This window comes from Pararge aegeria, chromosome 14 (assembly GCF_905163445.1).
Source record: "Pararge aegeria chromosome 14, ilParAegt1.1, whole genome shotgun sequence".
In the NCBI taxonomy this organism is placed as follows: Eukaryota; Metazoa; Arthropoda; class Insecta; order Lepidoptera; family Nymphalidae; genus Pararge; species Pararge aegeria.
This window is the reverse complement of record NC_053193.1, coordinates 10,984,534-11,002,361: the sequence shown is the minus strand read 5'-3', so window position 1 is coordinate 11,002,361 and position 17,828 is coordinate 10,984,534. Positions and strand designations below refer to the sequence as shown.

Sequence of the window (17,828 nt, the reverse complement as noted above, 5' to 3'; positions counted from 1 at the left end):
TACTGCTTTACTCTTTTCTATGAGACTTGCAACATGACTATGCCCAGCAAGGATAGCATGGTCCGAAATTTTTAAAAAAAGGACGAATTGCATATCTCCTCCCACAGTTTAACCCATTCTCCGAGCATGGGCATAATATATGTGCTATATTAAACTGAGGTAAATGTCTCCTATACAGTCTGGCCGTGTTCACTTTGCACATAAGTCGTGATAGCCTAGTGATTGGAGAATTCGAACTGACTTTTCGTAGTATTTTTAGTTAAAGCCATTAAATTACCTTTTGCCTTAACGCTGAAGGAAAACATCGTAAGGCCACATTGCATGCATTCCTGAGAGGTCTCCATTTCTTTATCAATGGCATGTGAAGTCTATTAAACTGTACTTGGCCAGCGTGGTGGACTACGGCTTAAACATTTCTAAATCTGAGAGGAGACCGGTGTTCTATCATCATCATCACATCAACCCGTTACCGGCCCTTTACAGAGCACGGGTCTCCTCTCCCAATGAGAAAGGGGGGGGGGGGGGGGCGTAGTCTACCAGGCTGGCCCAGTGCTGATTGGTGGCCTGTAGTGGCCCGGTAATGTGTTAATAATGATGATTGTGCTCATAATTGTATCATGTGCTTTCGAAGGTGGATCAGTTAGTTTTTTTCCTTGTCAGCGGATATGATTGGGGGATAAAGGGGTTATTAATTCAGATCGTATCAGCACTTGTAATGTACATTTGAAGGTAGCAACATTATACATTATATTCTTGAGTCAACTGGACCTGATGAGTCAGAGTATGACGATATTTAAAAGAAGGAGGTAGATACACATATATTTTTATTTGCACTAAGCGATCGAAAAAAACAGTATTTCATAAAGAAACCACGAAAAACTAAATAGGTAGTATTATCTACTAATAAAATGAAAAGTAAAAAATGTACTTACGAAAACATTTTTATTGCTTATAAAAATACTATCCAAAATGATAATAATTATATCATTGATGTTCTTTGATTCTATTTTATCAACACTTAAATGTATGACATCTTTGATAGATGTTAACTCAGAAGCTTAAATTTTTATTTAAAATTTGAATATTTAATAAAATACCAGTGGTGGCCAGTTTTAATTTCTAGCTGGAAATAAGTCGTTCTATGAACTTAATGGATAAAATACTAAATTATATCAATATTATCAAAAATATTACGCCTAATCAATGACGATTCGTAAATTATAAAAAAACTACGATGAGTTGCTGAATTCTGTACAATAAGAGCTTGGATTTTATTCATACCTTTTTTTGTTAAATGCATTCCGTCTTTATGCCTGTTGCAGGTTCTTTAAAGTAAAACTACAATGGGGTTTCGAAAATAACGAGCGAATAAGGAGAAAAAGAGACGGAAATAGCAGCATACCAGAAGTAAGCTTAAAATAGAGCAAGACGCAAGAAAACGCCAGAGTGGGATTTGTGTAGATGTAACCCGGTAACAGGCGCGCGCAGCCCCGTACAAAACGGAGTAAGAAGCCACGTGGGAGCTTTTCCCGCCCGAGAACAGTCGGTCAGGTTAGTTGGGCGTCCCGGCAGCCCTGGACGCACGTCTTTTCAGCCAAAAACGCGTCCCGTGACGAAATAATAACAGCTCGAACTTCAAAGTGCTTACAAGTGCTGATAGCAATGTAATTAGTGAAACAAAGCGGATTTTCTCTGAAAACATGCACAAATTTTACAATTGCTCGTGATAGTGACCAGGTTTGCAGCTCTACGATAGATCAACAGGTCAGTTCCAGTCTTTATTATTCTTAATGCTTTTCTGAAATTTGTTTAAACCGTTTTCGTTTTCACAGAAGTATTGGAATGAACTTGTCTCGAAATAGACTGAATTTACGGGAACAATAAAAAGTAATTGGACTTGTAACTAAGTATACAGTAAAAGTTTAATAGCATTATTTATGTTTAATGGCAAGCATTCATTAGTCAATTTACTGTTCTTGAAACTTTCCACTCGTTGCATCGTATTGAAAGTCAAGATTAATAAACAAATACTTAGATTTTTCGGTATTGCGCTACTTTACTTTTATTTGTATATTTCTTGACTAGGCTCACTTGGAAGGATAGGTCAGTGCCAAAACTTTAAGTACCTACCAACTGTTGTAAGTGGATCGTCTACAGCTTTTTCTCAATTTAAAAGAAATCAAGTCACGACGGAAAGTTTTAAGATGAAGAAAGTGTCAGAATCATGCAAAAAATATCACATAACAGTTTTCGGGCATAAACATAACGCAAACACTTTCTTGAATGTTTCTATATATTATATTCTAAGATTAAAAAGTCAAGTGATATTCGTATCATTCATATCAGGTAGAGGGCCAATAAGACAAAAATGCGGAAGATATCTTATATTCTGTTACGGAGGAGTCTTGGGTGCCGAAATATATGCACTGAGTTTTGTTATAGGTACCTATACAATAAAGTATAAAGACAATCCCTTAAAGCAATCACAGTATAGTTCATTTGGCAAAAGGAACTTCTAGATAAACTACAAGGAATTACTTTATGTAAGAAAAGCGAAACAAACTATAGCAAAATAGATAAACTTTTAAACTTGTATTCCATTGAGGCCTCCAGCTACTTATATCTCATTTAGCATTCAAATTCAATTAACAAATGGGTAAGGTAAAACTACAATTAACAATTTCTTTTATATATACAAACAGAACTTGTAGTTAATATACACAAACTATAAATTAATGCTTTTATATACAACGTGTAAATGAAGACCGAAATATTACTTTACCGGCTTTAGATGCACAATATTTACTATTTTTTTTTAGTCTATTCTCCTCTTCTTTTTTTCCTAATTCAAAGGTTGCGTGGCAGAGATCGCTATTAAGCGATAAGGCCCCCGTTGGATTCTACGTCTTTCTACATGTTTCTGTTTTTACTATATTTTGTATGTTAATGTTATGTTAATGTTTACAATATTTTTTACAAAAAAAGTTTAATAATAATATTAATAATATCTTGGAGACTTATTTGTAAATCCGAAACGCTAATTAATAGTTTTTGGTAAAAAAAATCATCTAAAGCCTTAACATCATATGCAAAATCAAAATCAAGTGACTCTTGTCACTTATTTAATCTATATATATATAAAAGAAAGTCGAGTTAGTTACACTACTTATAACTCAAGAACGGCTGTACCGGTATGGCTGAAAATTGGTAGATGGGTAGCTTAGAGCCAGGAGGCGGACATAGGATACTGTTTATCCCGTTCGACAGCGTTCCCGTCTGAGTTGACATAAAAAGTCAGTTACACCATTTATAACTCAAGAACGGCTGGACCAATTTTTATGATATTTGATTTTTTGGATTCCTCTTAGACCGGAATAGGATAATAAGTATTAAAATAATAACATTCATCAAAAAAAATATGATGCGCGGTACGAAGTTCGCCGGGACAGCTAGTTTATTATAAAGGTAAGCGTTGCTTAGCGTAGGTACTAAGCACGTGTCGGTCTTTTATCTTCAATAAGATTGTCATAAGTAAACTCTTAAAATGTTTTGAATTCGTTTATATGGAAAAATAAATATGCTTCTTTTGAGTTAATATTTATATTATATGAAAATTGTAAATAAATAAAAACTTAAATACATAAAGTATTTTATGTATTTATAAATAAATACTTCATAAATAGTATGAAGTATTTATTTTTTATTTATTTACCACTTAACAGTATTTCGCAATTCGGTTACACGTTATATGCAAACAAAACTTTAAGTTTCCTTTACAAGGGAGGTTTTTCTTTATTGTTATAAAATTTATCCAAACTAGTGGATGCCAACAGCTACATCCGCATAGAATTTCTTAAATCCTGACGTCGCGTTGAAACAGTTTAGGGCGTATGGATTTGATATGAATTTCATAAAACTATAACTAACAATACTCCCTAACAGGTTAGCCCGCTACCGATGTAGATTGCATCATCACTTACCAGCAGGTGAGATTTGCAGTTAAGGTTTAACTTGCTGTGCAATAAACAAAGCCTTGAAGATACTCAAGTTACAATATGCAGCTAAGACACCAGGGTTCAAAGGGGGAAAGGTATTCCATACTTTGCGGAACGTATAAAAAGGTGCATTAAAAAACTTTCGTGCGAGTTGATTGGATGTCAGCCACATACGGGGTGCCAGTGCTCGTGACGCAGCGCGTAATCTCAATGCTCTATTTTCCTTAACTGAGTAAAAGATAAATGGTCCGCAGGTTATACTCTCAAAAACACGTAAGGTGCTTTTTCATAGGACTTAAGGTTTTCTTACAGCGAAAAAACAGTATTATCTTTCAAAAAAGAGTATTCATAATGAAATACGATCTATAGAATTTTTTTTAGTTTAATGATTTATCTCCGCTGAACTCCTACTTGACACCTCTGGCATATTAGAATTAAAATAATCTTGTTTATTTCAGACAGTACCTATTTCAATCTACAATACAAATACAAATCATTAAATGGTATGGTATATCCTCCGGACCTTTTCCAGCTTGGAATATTATCATCTGCGTCCTTCACATTATACCGCAGGCGATGATCCCTCTCAACAAATGAACTTTCACAGATGTTGAGCCGTATACTAAGAACCTTGATTGAGGGACTTAGAAGAACCATATCGTCAGTGTAGCGTAGTTGTGTTAATAACGCATGTTGTGCTTATATTACAACCAACTTTAGCACTTCTAAGTACTTTAAAATAATAAAAAAAAAACCCGATTATGTAATACAACTAAAAATTTTGAAGTTGGTTTATAAATGACAGCGTTCTGAGCTCTCAGCGAACTAAACATAAAAAAACAACCGAACTGAGAACCTCCAGTTTTTTTTGCAAGTCTAAGACCGACGCGCTCATGGTACATACGCTACGCAATGCGACTACGCTACGAAGTGCCAGGAGTCACTTTATTTTAATTTTGCATGTGATGTTAGGGATGTATCTGATTTCTTTCAGTGAAAACTATGACAGGGGTTTACTCGAAAACTATAAGCGTGTGAAGTAATATTTCGGTTTTAATTTAAGCGTTGTATAGAATAGAATAGAGAATACAGCTACAATATTACAACAATAAGTCTTTCATCAACTTGCACATCACGCCTGTTTACGCTACGTATATTGGAAGCATGCCCTATACATAATGGCGCTCATATTTCAGAAATAAAACTGTGTATTTTTTGCTTCCTTGTTTACGCTGTTCCAGGGCGTGGAATCACCATTTACGGCGGTCATTTCTCGAAATTACTACCTACAAAAAGAATAAGTACGATATGCTAGTTATAAAGTTCTTTCTAGTCAAACCTCTAAATTTTTATACTTTATCACTTTTAGTATGACTGCAGTGCGATGGACGTTTACTACTGGTTCCAAATAACATTAAAAAAGTACCTAAAACTAATAATTTGTACAGTCCCGCAGCTGGTAAAAGTATGGCGGTCTACCATCGCTACTTTTACTTTTACCGTTATGGGGTTTCCATTGCCAGAAGACCCCAGCATCCATTGGTTTTCCGAGCTATTGCCCACGCCCCACACATTGCCGGTTCAGATTCGAGATTCATTGAGTGGGTAACTCTGGTTTTTCTCAAATCTCCTCATTGCTTATATGATCACGTTGAGATATCCTGAGCTCCAGCATACCTAGGAAAACACATTTAGGTTTATTTACGCCTACAACCCTTTAAATAATGCTCTTAAACCATAATTTTGAAATTAATTTACTCGCACAATAGTTGAGCTTTGCTCAAATGATTTTTGCTGCCTTCACAAGAAAATGGAAGGTGAAATACGTCTGATTAATACGTCATCACATATAATACTAGTAGTTTCGCTCTTACCCGCGAGTTGCGGAGATTTTACGTTTTTCCATGCAATTAAGTAATTATCCCAGTGTAAAAGGTAAATTTGAAGGTTTCAAGAAACATTCTACGAAACCAGTTCCTATCTTGATATGAAGATTAAGAAATTTTTCTGCTTTGCCTATCAGTCAAAAGAAAACAAGCTACAGGCAAAGCTAAAAAGATCAATGCTTTCAACAATCATCCCCTTCATTTCCCGTTTGGCATTATTATTAAAAAAAAAAACTCTAAAACATGTGTTTCTTTAGTACTGTGTGCGTATTCTTTTGAACCAAATATAACGCAAAAAATGTCATACATTCAAATCAACGTGCTAAAAATTTTTTTTAACCAAGAAATAATATTTGCGCGGTTTTTAATGCAGAAGTATTGATCCCTGCAAAAACTTTTGAAACAACTGTTGCATTATTATAAATACGGTTTGACCCCACTAATAAGGTACCCCTTTTCCATAAAGACCGTTTAATGTAAAAGTATACAAATGAAGTAGATGTTTTTAAATAAACCAAAAACATGGTTAGATTTATAGCTTGCTGATAATCTGCTAAATCTATTAGCTACAATATGTTATCAGCCACATATCAGCCGATGATATCGGCGATTTGGCAATGCATCTATCCGTGTCATTAATGAAGTGGTGTTATTTTACTTGGAAATTATACTTGTTTTTTTATTATTAATATTGAACGAAACTAGAGAATGGAATTTGAAAATATAAAACATATCGATCTACAAATGAATAAACTTGAAGTCTGTTACTCCTAATAGCAGCTTTTTCTCTTATATTTAACGGCCAGACCGAAGTCCCTATCGAAGCTTGGCTAGCGAGGTGGATTAAGGCATATAACCTTCTCATTCTGAGCGGATATCCATGCCCATAGTGGGTTGGTTTTGGGTTGATTTATGTTTTGTGATCTGTAGTTTCAGCATGCCCAACTGGACATGCAAAACGAGATCAACGAGGCAGTTAAAATTTATTTGCATACCAGTAACGAGTATGTACGCGAATCTCGGATATCTTGCAACCAACATTTAAACTACATTTTTCTTTTTCTATTTCTAACACGCTTTGTTTTTTTTTTTAAATAGATTTGTCTGTTTCATTGCGCGAAGAGTTAACGAGACCACTTGTCTATACAACAATTCATTATGTGCGTTACGCTTTTATAGGTTTAGGTTATTTTTGTATTCAGCCTAGACCAGTGTGTTAATTGCGTTATGCAGTCGGTATCAGTTATTTTGACAGTTGAAGCTAATGGTTGAGTTGAAATTACACATGGACATTACAATTGATTTGGCGAGCCACAAACAACTTTAACATACCACACGATTGCTTTTGTGCAGGTTACAGTTAGTAAGAAGAGTCCTCTAGAAATGTGCAATATGTTTATTTATTTTTATTTATACACTTTATTTGTACACCACAAATAGAAAAAAAAAAACAATGGACACAACAAAAATAAACTTAAAAAGTAGGATACAAAGGGCGGCCTTATCGCTTAGTAGCGATCTCTTCCAGGCAACCTTGGGATTAGGAAAACCAAGGGAAACCGATTGGTGGGGTGTATTATTATTATATACATACTTACGAACAATTACACACTAATACTTATCAAGATTACACACATAAAATACTAATAATAATAAATATAAAAAATAATAAACTAATATACATATACTAGAACATACTATGTTGAAATTAATACTCAATTTCATCTCCGTTCTAAAGATAATTTCCCTAAAGGCTTTTTGAAGATCTATTAATCTTTCTGAAGCATCGGGTCTGATAAGAAAAAGAATACGTTTTCAAAAAAATACAACAGGGTGCGATAACATTTTTATTCAGCACTCGTCAGCTTTTCATAACTTTTTGTTTTTAAAGCTAAGGGCAGCGGCGAGTTGTGAAATTGGGCCTTGAAATATAACCTTGATTCTCTATACCATTTTTATCTTACTATACACTTTTAACAACAGCTCATGCCGTAAAAATTGACAGTGAACCTGCGTTGAAGCAGCGTAACTAGACTATACGGTATTACAGCTTTTTGTGACCGATGTCGCCCCGGAAAGTACTAAAAGGAGTGGTTGCTGGCACACGAGGCTTAGCACCTACGGCTTATGTTGATACGGCACGTTGGAGGACGTGGTTCTAGCATGCCCTACAAAGTGTTGTTCTGTTTATAGACGATGGATTTCACTTAGCATTAGATGAGCTGCTTGATCCGTCAATAAATACTATATAAATAAACTTATCGATAATGCTAGGATGGCATTTGCAATGCCCTCGTATATTCTGTGATCCACAGCCCACTACAGCACCAATTTGTTTGTAACATTATGTGTCCCATATACACACGAAGGAAGCCTTTTAAAGGGCACCACACACACTGTCCCTCACCTTTGTCGTGCTGTCGATGTCTGCTAGCTTTATAAAATTGTCTGCGGGCTAGGGGAAGTTTCACGCTGCGATATTTTTATATTTCATCGAAGCCTATAACAGTCAATGTTTGGAATTAAATCCTCTCCCAACGGGAAGGTTTGCTAAATCACCAAGCTGGACGGACGGATTGTTGATCGCAGTAGATGGTAGTAGATGCATAGAGGACGCTGCTGCCCGTTCTCCGTTATAGTTCCTTAGTCGCCTCGTACGACGCCCGTCGAAGAGGAGGTTTGTGGAGGTGCGTGACAACTGTATTTCGATCTGCCGTCATCACGACATATATTATGCCGAACTCCCTACATTCCCGCTTCCAGAACACGTCTACCCTCATGGGCCTTCGGTTCTGCGATAGACCACTAGAAAAGGCATATTTAAGTCGTGAATGCAAATAGGCGATTGATGATGATCATGATTATGTTAAAAAATACTAGACATCATGCCACATATTTAAATACACATTTATGTACAAGGATCAGTTTGCTTAAGTTGAACGCGAGTAACTTAAAGCTCGGCGTATCACCATCATAATAAATGCCGTGCTCACAGAAATGAGTAGGTATTAAAAATAAGTAGAATACATAATAATGTACTTAAGCACGACTTAGCGTTATCGACTGTGACGCCAGGAGTCCTGGCGCCTTTCGATCTTTGAATAAGAAATACTTAAATATCTGTACATATATGTGAGATACAATAAGAGAGTAATTATATTTTATTATCTATTTTGGTCTTGCGTTCTTGCGTTCTGTGATCTTTATATTTTTGACCAAGACCATTCGTTAGTAGTTTTCTTATAAGAAATTATATTTTTTTTATAAAAAAACGACTAACGAATGGTCTTGATATTTAAACATATAAGAAGAATATAAAAAAAATCTCTTTTTTAATAGATATTGATCGAAAAGCATTAAGGTTTAATGTAATTTTCTATGTATTTTTGACTACTTCACGTACTTTTTTTTCATTTAGTTCGGAGCAATTAGAAAAACCCGGAAATTAGAAAAACTCTGTAAAGCTTATCCAACATGACAACGAGTCGAGTGGCAATTAATATAAGCGATGAGCTGTTTCATTACATTCAAATATTGCATTAAACTTTAAGCCCCAGTGAGCGCAATACTTATTTTTGTAAGTTAGGGATTATGAGATTTATTGCTGGACAGAAGAAATGATAAATAATTTATTATTCCATTTTACCAAAAAAACAGTAACTCTGTCACAAAATTTAAACAACCCTCCATAGCTAGAAGTTTTTCTACCATAGGGTTCCCAGTCAGTATGTCTATCTACTTGAGAACATTCAATTGAGCCGAAACACGCAATACGCAATTATTTATACTCATTTATTTGTAAAAGTAAACTTATTTATACTCTTTATTTGTACACCACTCAGAAAAACGAGACAAAAAAAAGAACAAACACATGAAGAATGAAGCAGGATACAAAAGGCTAGGTAGCGATCTCTGCCAGGCAACCTTAGGATTAGGAAAACTAAAAAGAAAACGTATAGGTGGGGTACACTATTTAATACATACATACGAATATCTACATACTAATACATAAACCAGACTACACAAATACAAAAATACTATTGATAAATAAAAAAAATAAATATACTAATACATATCTTAATATCATCATCATCATCATCATCACATCAACCGATAGACGTCCACTGCTGGACATAGGTCTTTTGTAGGGAGTTCCAAGTTCCACGATTCTGAGCCGCTTGGATCCAACGGCTACCTGCGACGCGCTTAATGTCGTCTGTCCACCTCGTTGGGGGTCGACCAACGCTGCGCTTACCAGTACGGGGCTGCCATTCTAGCACCTTGGGACCCCAACGTCCATCCTTTCTCCGAACTATGTGCCCGGCCCATTGCCACTTAAGCTTCGCGACTCGTTGAGCTATGTCGGTAACTTTGGTTCTTCTACGAATCTCCACATTTCTGATTCGATCGCGTAGAGATACTCCGAGCATAGCTCTCTCCATCGCCCGCTGAGTGACTCTAAGCCTTCTTATGAGGCCCATAGTTAACGACCATGTTTCAGAGCCATAGGTCATCACTGGCAACACGCACTGTTCGAAGACTTTCGTCTTCAGGCACTGAGGGATTTTTGACGAAAAGATGGCACGAAGTTTCCCGAACGCTGCCCATCCGATTTGGATTCGGGGGTTCACCTCCTTCTCGAAATTGGACCTACCTAATAATTAATATACCAATTATCTCTTAATATACCAATTTGCAATTGCAATAGCAATTGCAATTCCCGGCAAGGTCAATTTGGGAATTTATAATTTCTGAATTTACTCTGGTGTGGTGGGAAGCTTTGGCAGTAGCTAGTTACCACCCTAGCAACAAAGACGTGCCGCTAAGCGATATCGCGTGGAAACCGATTAGGGGTATGATTACCATACTCCCTAAGGGTTAGCCCGCTACCATCTTAGACTGCATCATCACTTACCCGGTGAGATGCAGTCAAGGGCTAACTTGTAGTGGAGTAAAAAAAAGAAAACAATCGCTGGCCGGTCAATAGTGTTTGGCAATGTTTACGTGATTGCAGGTTTTAAATAAAGGGTGATTAAAGCTCTAAGATCAAGAACAAGTATATGATTCGCCCACACATCAGTTATTTGTTTAAATATGTTAAAACACTATATGTACTTAATATATAATAATACTATATGTATAGTTGTAGTACCAGTAGGATTCAAAATTGTATACGTTTAGTATTTGATTTATTGCAGTAGGTGTAGTCTATGTAAGTACGCTGTATCCCGTAATTAACACGGACAAAGCCGCAGGGCACATCTACTTTTTAATAAATATGTCAATATGTGTTTATAACATTTAAACTACCATGCATTTTTATGTAAAGACCAGCGTAGCCAGCCCGCTTCGCCGGGCTAGATTTTGCTTTATTTTATTTAAACGATAAACTTACATCATTAAATATTTAAGTATCATAATACATTAAATCATTTATTTCTCTCTGTATTCATTCTCTTCTATTCTCTTCTCGAGCAACAATAGAATATCATCATCCCTATCCCTACTAATATTATAAATGTCAATGTAAGTTTGTTTGTTACGCTTTCACGCAAAACTACTTAACCGATCCTCATGAAACTTTGTAAACATATTCTTGGAAGTGTTAGAAGTAATATAGGGTACTTTTTATCCCGACATTAAGCTCGGTTCCTTTGGGAGTGTTTGACGATTTTTACACCATAACTCCGACCAATTATAACCGATTTAAATACATATTTTTGTACTATAGAGATTATAATATGTGTTTAATTCTGCCCAAACTGTGGTTGGAGAAAGAGGATAGAACGCCTCAGCGGACAGCAGCAAACCCCTCATTTAAGGCTTACCGTTACTGCGTACTTAATTTTTTTTAGAACTACAACTAAATTTAATGCCACATCAAAAAACAAACGCAGACGAAGTCGCGAGTCACCAAGCTTTACAAGCTCCAAGCTTCCAAGCTCGCCAGGTCAATCCGGAGATTCCCTGAAAGTTCCATTGAAATCGGTCCAGCCGTTTCGGAGCCTTTACGGAACATACCCACACACTTTTTCTTTTATATATATAGATTGCTATGTATCAATAACACCTCCCATTTAAATTTACCGCATTATTTTATGTGATTTTTTTCTGTTTATTCAAAGAGGTATACGAAGAGTAAGATTCATTATATCATGAACGAATACAATTAAAATAAAATACAGAATTCAAAATTCTATAATAAGATATGTTATTAAGGACAAGTCATCTAGACAATAGCGAAGGAAGTCTTGTGTGAACACAGGCTGGCGTCATTTGGATGTCGCCAGGCGCCGCGACGCCACTCGGTCGGCTGTTAAGGAATGTGCGAATATATTATAGAAAACAGTTTGATATCCATTATTACAAGCGAATAATAATTGTTTAACATCCATTAGTATGTTCAGTCCGCCAAAGTCGGTCCAGTACCAGCCGAATCTAGTTTGCGACTTTGGTTAACATGCGTAACAAAAAAAGTAAAAGCGTTTCGGTTTTTCCCAGTGAACGATAAAAACATTTTTTTTCTTAACTGTCTTTAAATCGGTGAAGTTCAGGAGTTCATTCATCTTTATTTAGATTACGTAGGAGCCTACGTGTTAATTAAAAGCAGCAACCCTGGTCTCGAGATATAGGTATTACGGTCAAGAGTAACGTAAACACTTAATATCGAAGTAGGTAAACTTTGCATATAAAATGACGTCATCGGACATGTCTCCGGGCGTCCAGGCGAGGGCACGTGCGACCCAGCTCAACGTGAATAAGCAAAACGTGTTCAAATATCCCGGCGTTTGAACAGGTTCGTTTATCATCATCACTTTTAGTGTATGAAAGGTCTCCTATTAGGTCTGGCCACAGTCTTCCAGTCATCAAAAAACTCTTATAGATTGATATTACGTTTTGTAACAGATGTTACAGTCTAAGATATTAGTGGGATAACCTGTTACGGGTAGATATGGCAGTTAGGTCTATACCCCTGGTCGGATTTTAGGCTTTAGATTGTAAGAACGGCCTTACTGGCCACGGCTGAAAATTCCACCACCACAGAATTTCTACCAGGCCCGAGAAAATTTAGAAATTATGAATTTCCAAATTGTTACTGGCAGGAGTCGAAAACAGGATCTCTCAAGTATCTTCGCGCAGTGGTCGTACACGCACTGCTCTTGTCACATTCTCTTCCATAAATATAAAGATTTAGTGACCAAAATACGTCAGCATCATCAGTAGCCAAATAACGTCCACTTCTGGGCACAGGCCTCCACTTTCATAAGAGAGATTTCTAGAGCATAGAACCCTGCTCCATTGCGGATTTGTGGTCTTCACCGAATATCCGTATCGTAGTTGACCATGCTAACCAACGAGGCGAATGTGAGCATGATACGACCCACCTGAAATAACCTAGACTAAAGGCCTTCAAGACACAGTTACAAAATAGAAAAGATAATTTACGCGCCGTGTTTCTGTTTGGGCAGTAATAATTTCTTTATTTATCACCGGAAAATGTGTCAAACATAAACATAGCGGATTTTTCCATATAACAGTAATAAGAGTTAAAATAAACATATATTAATTATTTATACAAAACGCGAGAGAGTCGTTATTATATGGTCGTAAATGCCGTCGAGACCCAGATGATATTTTATTACTACCCATTTCAGCTACAATATAACGTAGCTTTGTCTTCACTCTACAGTTTCCTGCCATCCTAACCACAGTTGGTAGTAAACCAATCTACTGCCTCGTATATACAGTAGTAAGTGGTAGTTTTTAAATGAACCTAACCTAACAATTATTGCCCGATCAACGAATCAATCGTTGATCGGGCAATAATTGTTAGATTAGGTTGTGAGTTTTCCATCATGGAGTTTAGCCTGGAGTTTGGAAATTATGACGTTGTCCACCTCATTGCCTTGGGGAGAGAGCACGTAAAATCGTCGGTTTATCGTCGGTCTCTGTTACTTATTATGCCACACCTGGGAATTAAAAAAACCCATGACCTCTTGACGCATAATTCTTTGTATGAATAAATAAAAGACTAAATACTACAACTATTTTGCAAATACAGTTAACTATGACATATTTAGTTAACTGTAGTGCCAGCTAAACAATATTCTATCCTATTCCCGTAGGCCTGATAAGCAGTTCAAAATGAATAATACTCCAAAGTTAAATTACAAAACACAAAATATCAATATTCCGATTTACGTTACAGTTGAATTAACGACAATTGCACTGGAAGCTTTGATGTGGTTTCGTGACGGAAATAATATTATTACCGTAGTATTTATTAACGGTACATTTTCATTTACGTATTTGTACGTATTATATTATGCCAATGATACATATTCTATCTTGGCATTAGAATAAAGCGTGCAATAAAGTAAACATTAACTTATATTTAATGAATAATAAAGGTGTAGGTTCTAAAATATCTTCCTATTGGAAGCGCCGCCGTGGAGATATTTAGTGAGGTTAATGAGGTTAGTGAGGTTTCGACAGTAAAAACATACGTTGTTCCTTTCCTTGTAGCTTGATGAGATAGTTGTTGGGAAAAGATGTTGGGAGATTTTATGAGAAACTAAAATTCCAATAAAACTTTTTACGTTGTGCATATAGTGATTCAACAATCCAGGTTTCCTCACAAATCCAAACCCATAACCTAGCACGTAACTTAACACGTAACAGTTTACTAGCCACAATGTTAAAGTATACAGAGGTCCGAAAGAACTGTCTGAACAGAACAATTGGGCTGTAAGTGCGGGGCGAGAAGAAAACTCTTACTGGCCTCAGTGGTTAAAGTCCAATGCAATGTTGCTACGCAGTCTAGATTGTAACGGCAACTACCAGGAGATCAAAGGCTAAAAGTACATTATATCTTCTTATCATCAATCAATGTTAGTAATAAAAATACATGTATGTATGTAGATCAATCAAAATTGGTATTTTGTGCTGCTACCGTCCAGCGGCTCCTTGCGGCTAGTTAAGGTTGTCTATCCAAGTTATCGAGGTCTACCAATGCTACTTTTACCGTTTACATTTGATTCTTCTTATGTAACTGCTACCTTTGTTTCAGGTGTCAAGATGATGGAAACTGATAAGATGTCCACGGCCTCCTCAGTGGGTGCCGCGGAACGAAGGCCGCTGCTCCGGGCGTTGGTTATCGAGAGACGTATACTCTTCGCTTGCACCGTGCTGGTCGGCCTGTGCACTTTTGTATGGATTACTGCTGTTTGTACTGAGAAATGGTTCCATATTGAAGGAGGCAGTGGTGAGTTTGTATTTATTTATTTTCGTACAATTTTTAACGAAATATTACGATGACTGGGTGTCGTACGAGGCGACTAAGAGAATGTTATGGAAAATGGGCAGCAGCATTGTCCCCAGTTCTTATACTACTTACCACGATACCAACCCGTCTGCCTTTGAGAGGCCTTTAGTCCAGCTGTGGGCAATTATGGGCTATCAAGTGAGTAAACAAGGGCGACGTTGCCAATGATTAACAGATTTTTGATATCCACCATGGCGCAGTGGTAAACTCTGTGATCTTATAAGAGAAATATCCTTTGTTAGATCTGATGAACAGTATGGGTTAAAAATAACTGCAATACTATTCCTGATTCATTTTAGTATCTACAATAATTTTAGTTTGATTACAGTCAAACGTTAACATGTTATGAAATAAAAGAAAAAAGATCCGGTATAGGAAAGCATCCGCTTACGGTTGTGTGATATTAGGAGAATTTCTTAATCATCTCATAATATAAATACCGAGAATGTGTAGTCCAGACAAACATTTTTATTAATAAATATAATATGAAGTACGTGATCTGTATTAGAATTATATATCTTCCTAGTAGGATCAAAGCAATCGTTAAACTATCTTCTATGACAAACGCGTATTTTATTAACATAGTAGTATTACATACCTTACCCCATATACTTCACTGTTTTTTTTGCTACTGTCCCTTGTCATTCATTCTTTGTTCTCTATCCTCTCTCTTGATTTTATTTGATTTTTTGAAGAGATAAAGTATTTAAGTAGATTTAAGGGGCATTCGAGAGGAAGGAATAATATTTATTCACTTCACGTTCATTGCTTAACAAAGGTCTCTCCAAAAGCGCATTTCCACACACAGTCCTCTGTCTTTCAGCAACTTTCAGATAGAGTTTTAATCAATCTTATTTTCTCACTGAGCTTACCGACCCGCAGTCTCTGCTGCAGAACTCAACAAGAGCAACAGCCATCGGTTTTTCGACAAACATGACCTGCACTATTTAAGCTTCCTTATAATTTGGACAAATACGCGACTTTGTTTCGTTTGCGTTAATCATTTTTATTTCTAAGAAGCTGTCTAATTATAACTTTAGGTCGTCCATTTAAAATTATCGATTTGCGCTAACGCAGACATCGCGTTTGTTTACAAGGGCACTGTTCCAAGAGTAGTGTCGCTATCATCACCATCTCAAATGATAGACACGTTTGACAGCCCGAAGTCTGGAGTTAGGGTTAAAATGTGTCAAACTTTAAGATTATATTGATGAGACTAACAAAATTTTAAAATAATAAATAAATTATGTATTTTCATTCGGTACTTATACGAGTACTACGTAATTAAAATGGTAGGTACAGGAAAACTAATATGAAAGTTTTCTTTAATAATTTTAATTTTTTCTTTGATATAACTTTGCATTTTCGAGTTTTCATGACGTAGATTTACCACTTCATACTTTTTTATATACTGCTGCAATACTAACAGGCACTGCAACTATGCAGGAGTCGGAGAACAACAACAGAAGCAATACACCTTTTTACGCTTTTAAAATGTCTGTTGTACCTCTGAAGTATCAGTTCACTAGCATTGGACGCTTCTAGACAATACGTCTGACTTAATCAGTCTAATTTCAAGTAGATAAAATGCGTTAGCACCTTGCGTTTCGTATCTTTCGAAAATCAGACTGAATCAACTTTTAATCGCCAATATGTAGAGCTTGAAGTTTGAAATTGCCAATTTATATAAAAAAAAAATCTTAGACATATTTTAAATTATAAAGAAGATATTTATTAATCGAAGTATTTACCTTAGCGCATACATTCTTGCAAACTTGAACGTAGATAACTTATACCAAACATTAAAAAAAATGCCTTAAAAAACTTGATAACCCTATTCAAATTGCGTCAATCGAAGAATACTTTACATAATCGATATCATCTTGTTATCTCTAAAATCATTTAATAATGTCTGCATTAACATCAAATATCACAGTAGATTTTGATCTCAGAGACGCTCCGACGCCTAAGACTAAAATCTAACGAAAGTTTATGATTAATTATGAGCATATGGCACTGGGGTCGACGGACGCTGATCTATTTCTGTTTCCAAATGAGAAACGCGTAAATAAATGCAATACAGACGTATATTTAGATAGATGCTTTGTTCCTGAGATCTTGCGTAATTCGTTCTTCCTACTTTGATGTCAGGCTAATTGATGCCAAGACCTCGTAAACACATTCCTGGGAAAATTCTTTACACTACATCTGTAGTTGTAACTTGCTATTCATCACGATCACAACCAGCCTGTTAATGTGTTCGTGCTAGATACAAGCATCTTCTCGCATAGTCGCGAGAGATTGAGAGTAAGCCTCTAAGTGTCTATACTCAATAAATTATAAAAAGAAAAAAGATTTGTATACTCGTTTGTTTTTAAATCGTTATACTCTGAAAATACTTTAATCATTACAAAGTCTAGAAAGCTTTTATATACAGAAGTTAAGTTAATATTGCATTACATATTGAATTATTTTCTGAAATAAAACATATTGTACCTGAAATAAAATATAGCCTATCTTTCTTTAAATTTTCAAAATATTTTTACTAGATTTTGATTGATATAACATTATAATTGTTTTACATACAAATATAAAAACGTACAAATATACTTCAATCCTAGG

The 17,828-nt window shown here is 35.9% G+C and overlaps 1 protein-coding gene across 1 annotated transcript in view; it reads left to right on the top strand.

The window, feature by feature from the left end:
• Positions 1-1,525: 1,525 nt before the first annotated feature.
• The window catches only part of LOC120629267, a 36,047-nt gene continuing 19,744 nt past the window's right edge, over positions 1,526-17,828 (top strand). The window contains exons 1-2 of the mRNA XM_039898153.1: positions 1,526-1,764; positions 14,952-15,146. Coding sequence (XP_039754087.1) covers positions 14,960-15,146 — 187 coding nt within the window. The 5' untranslated portion in view covers positions 1,526-1,764; positions 14,952-14,959. The remainder of the gene's footprint in view (positions 1,765-14,951; positions 15,147-17,828) is intronic.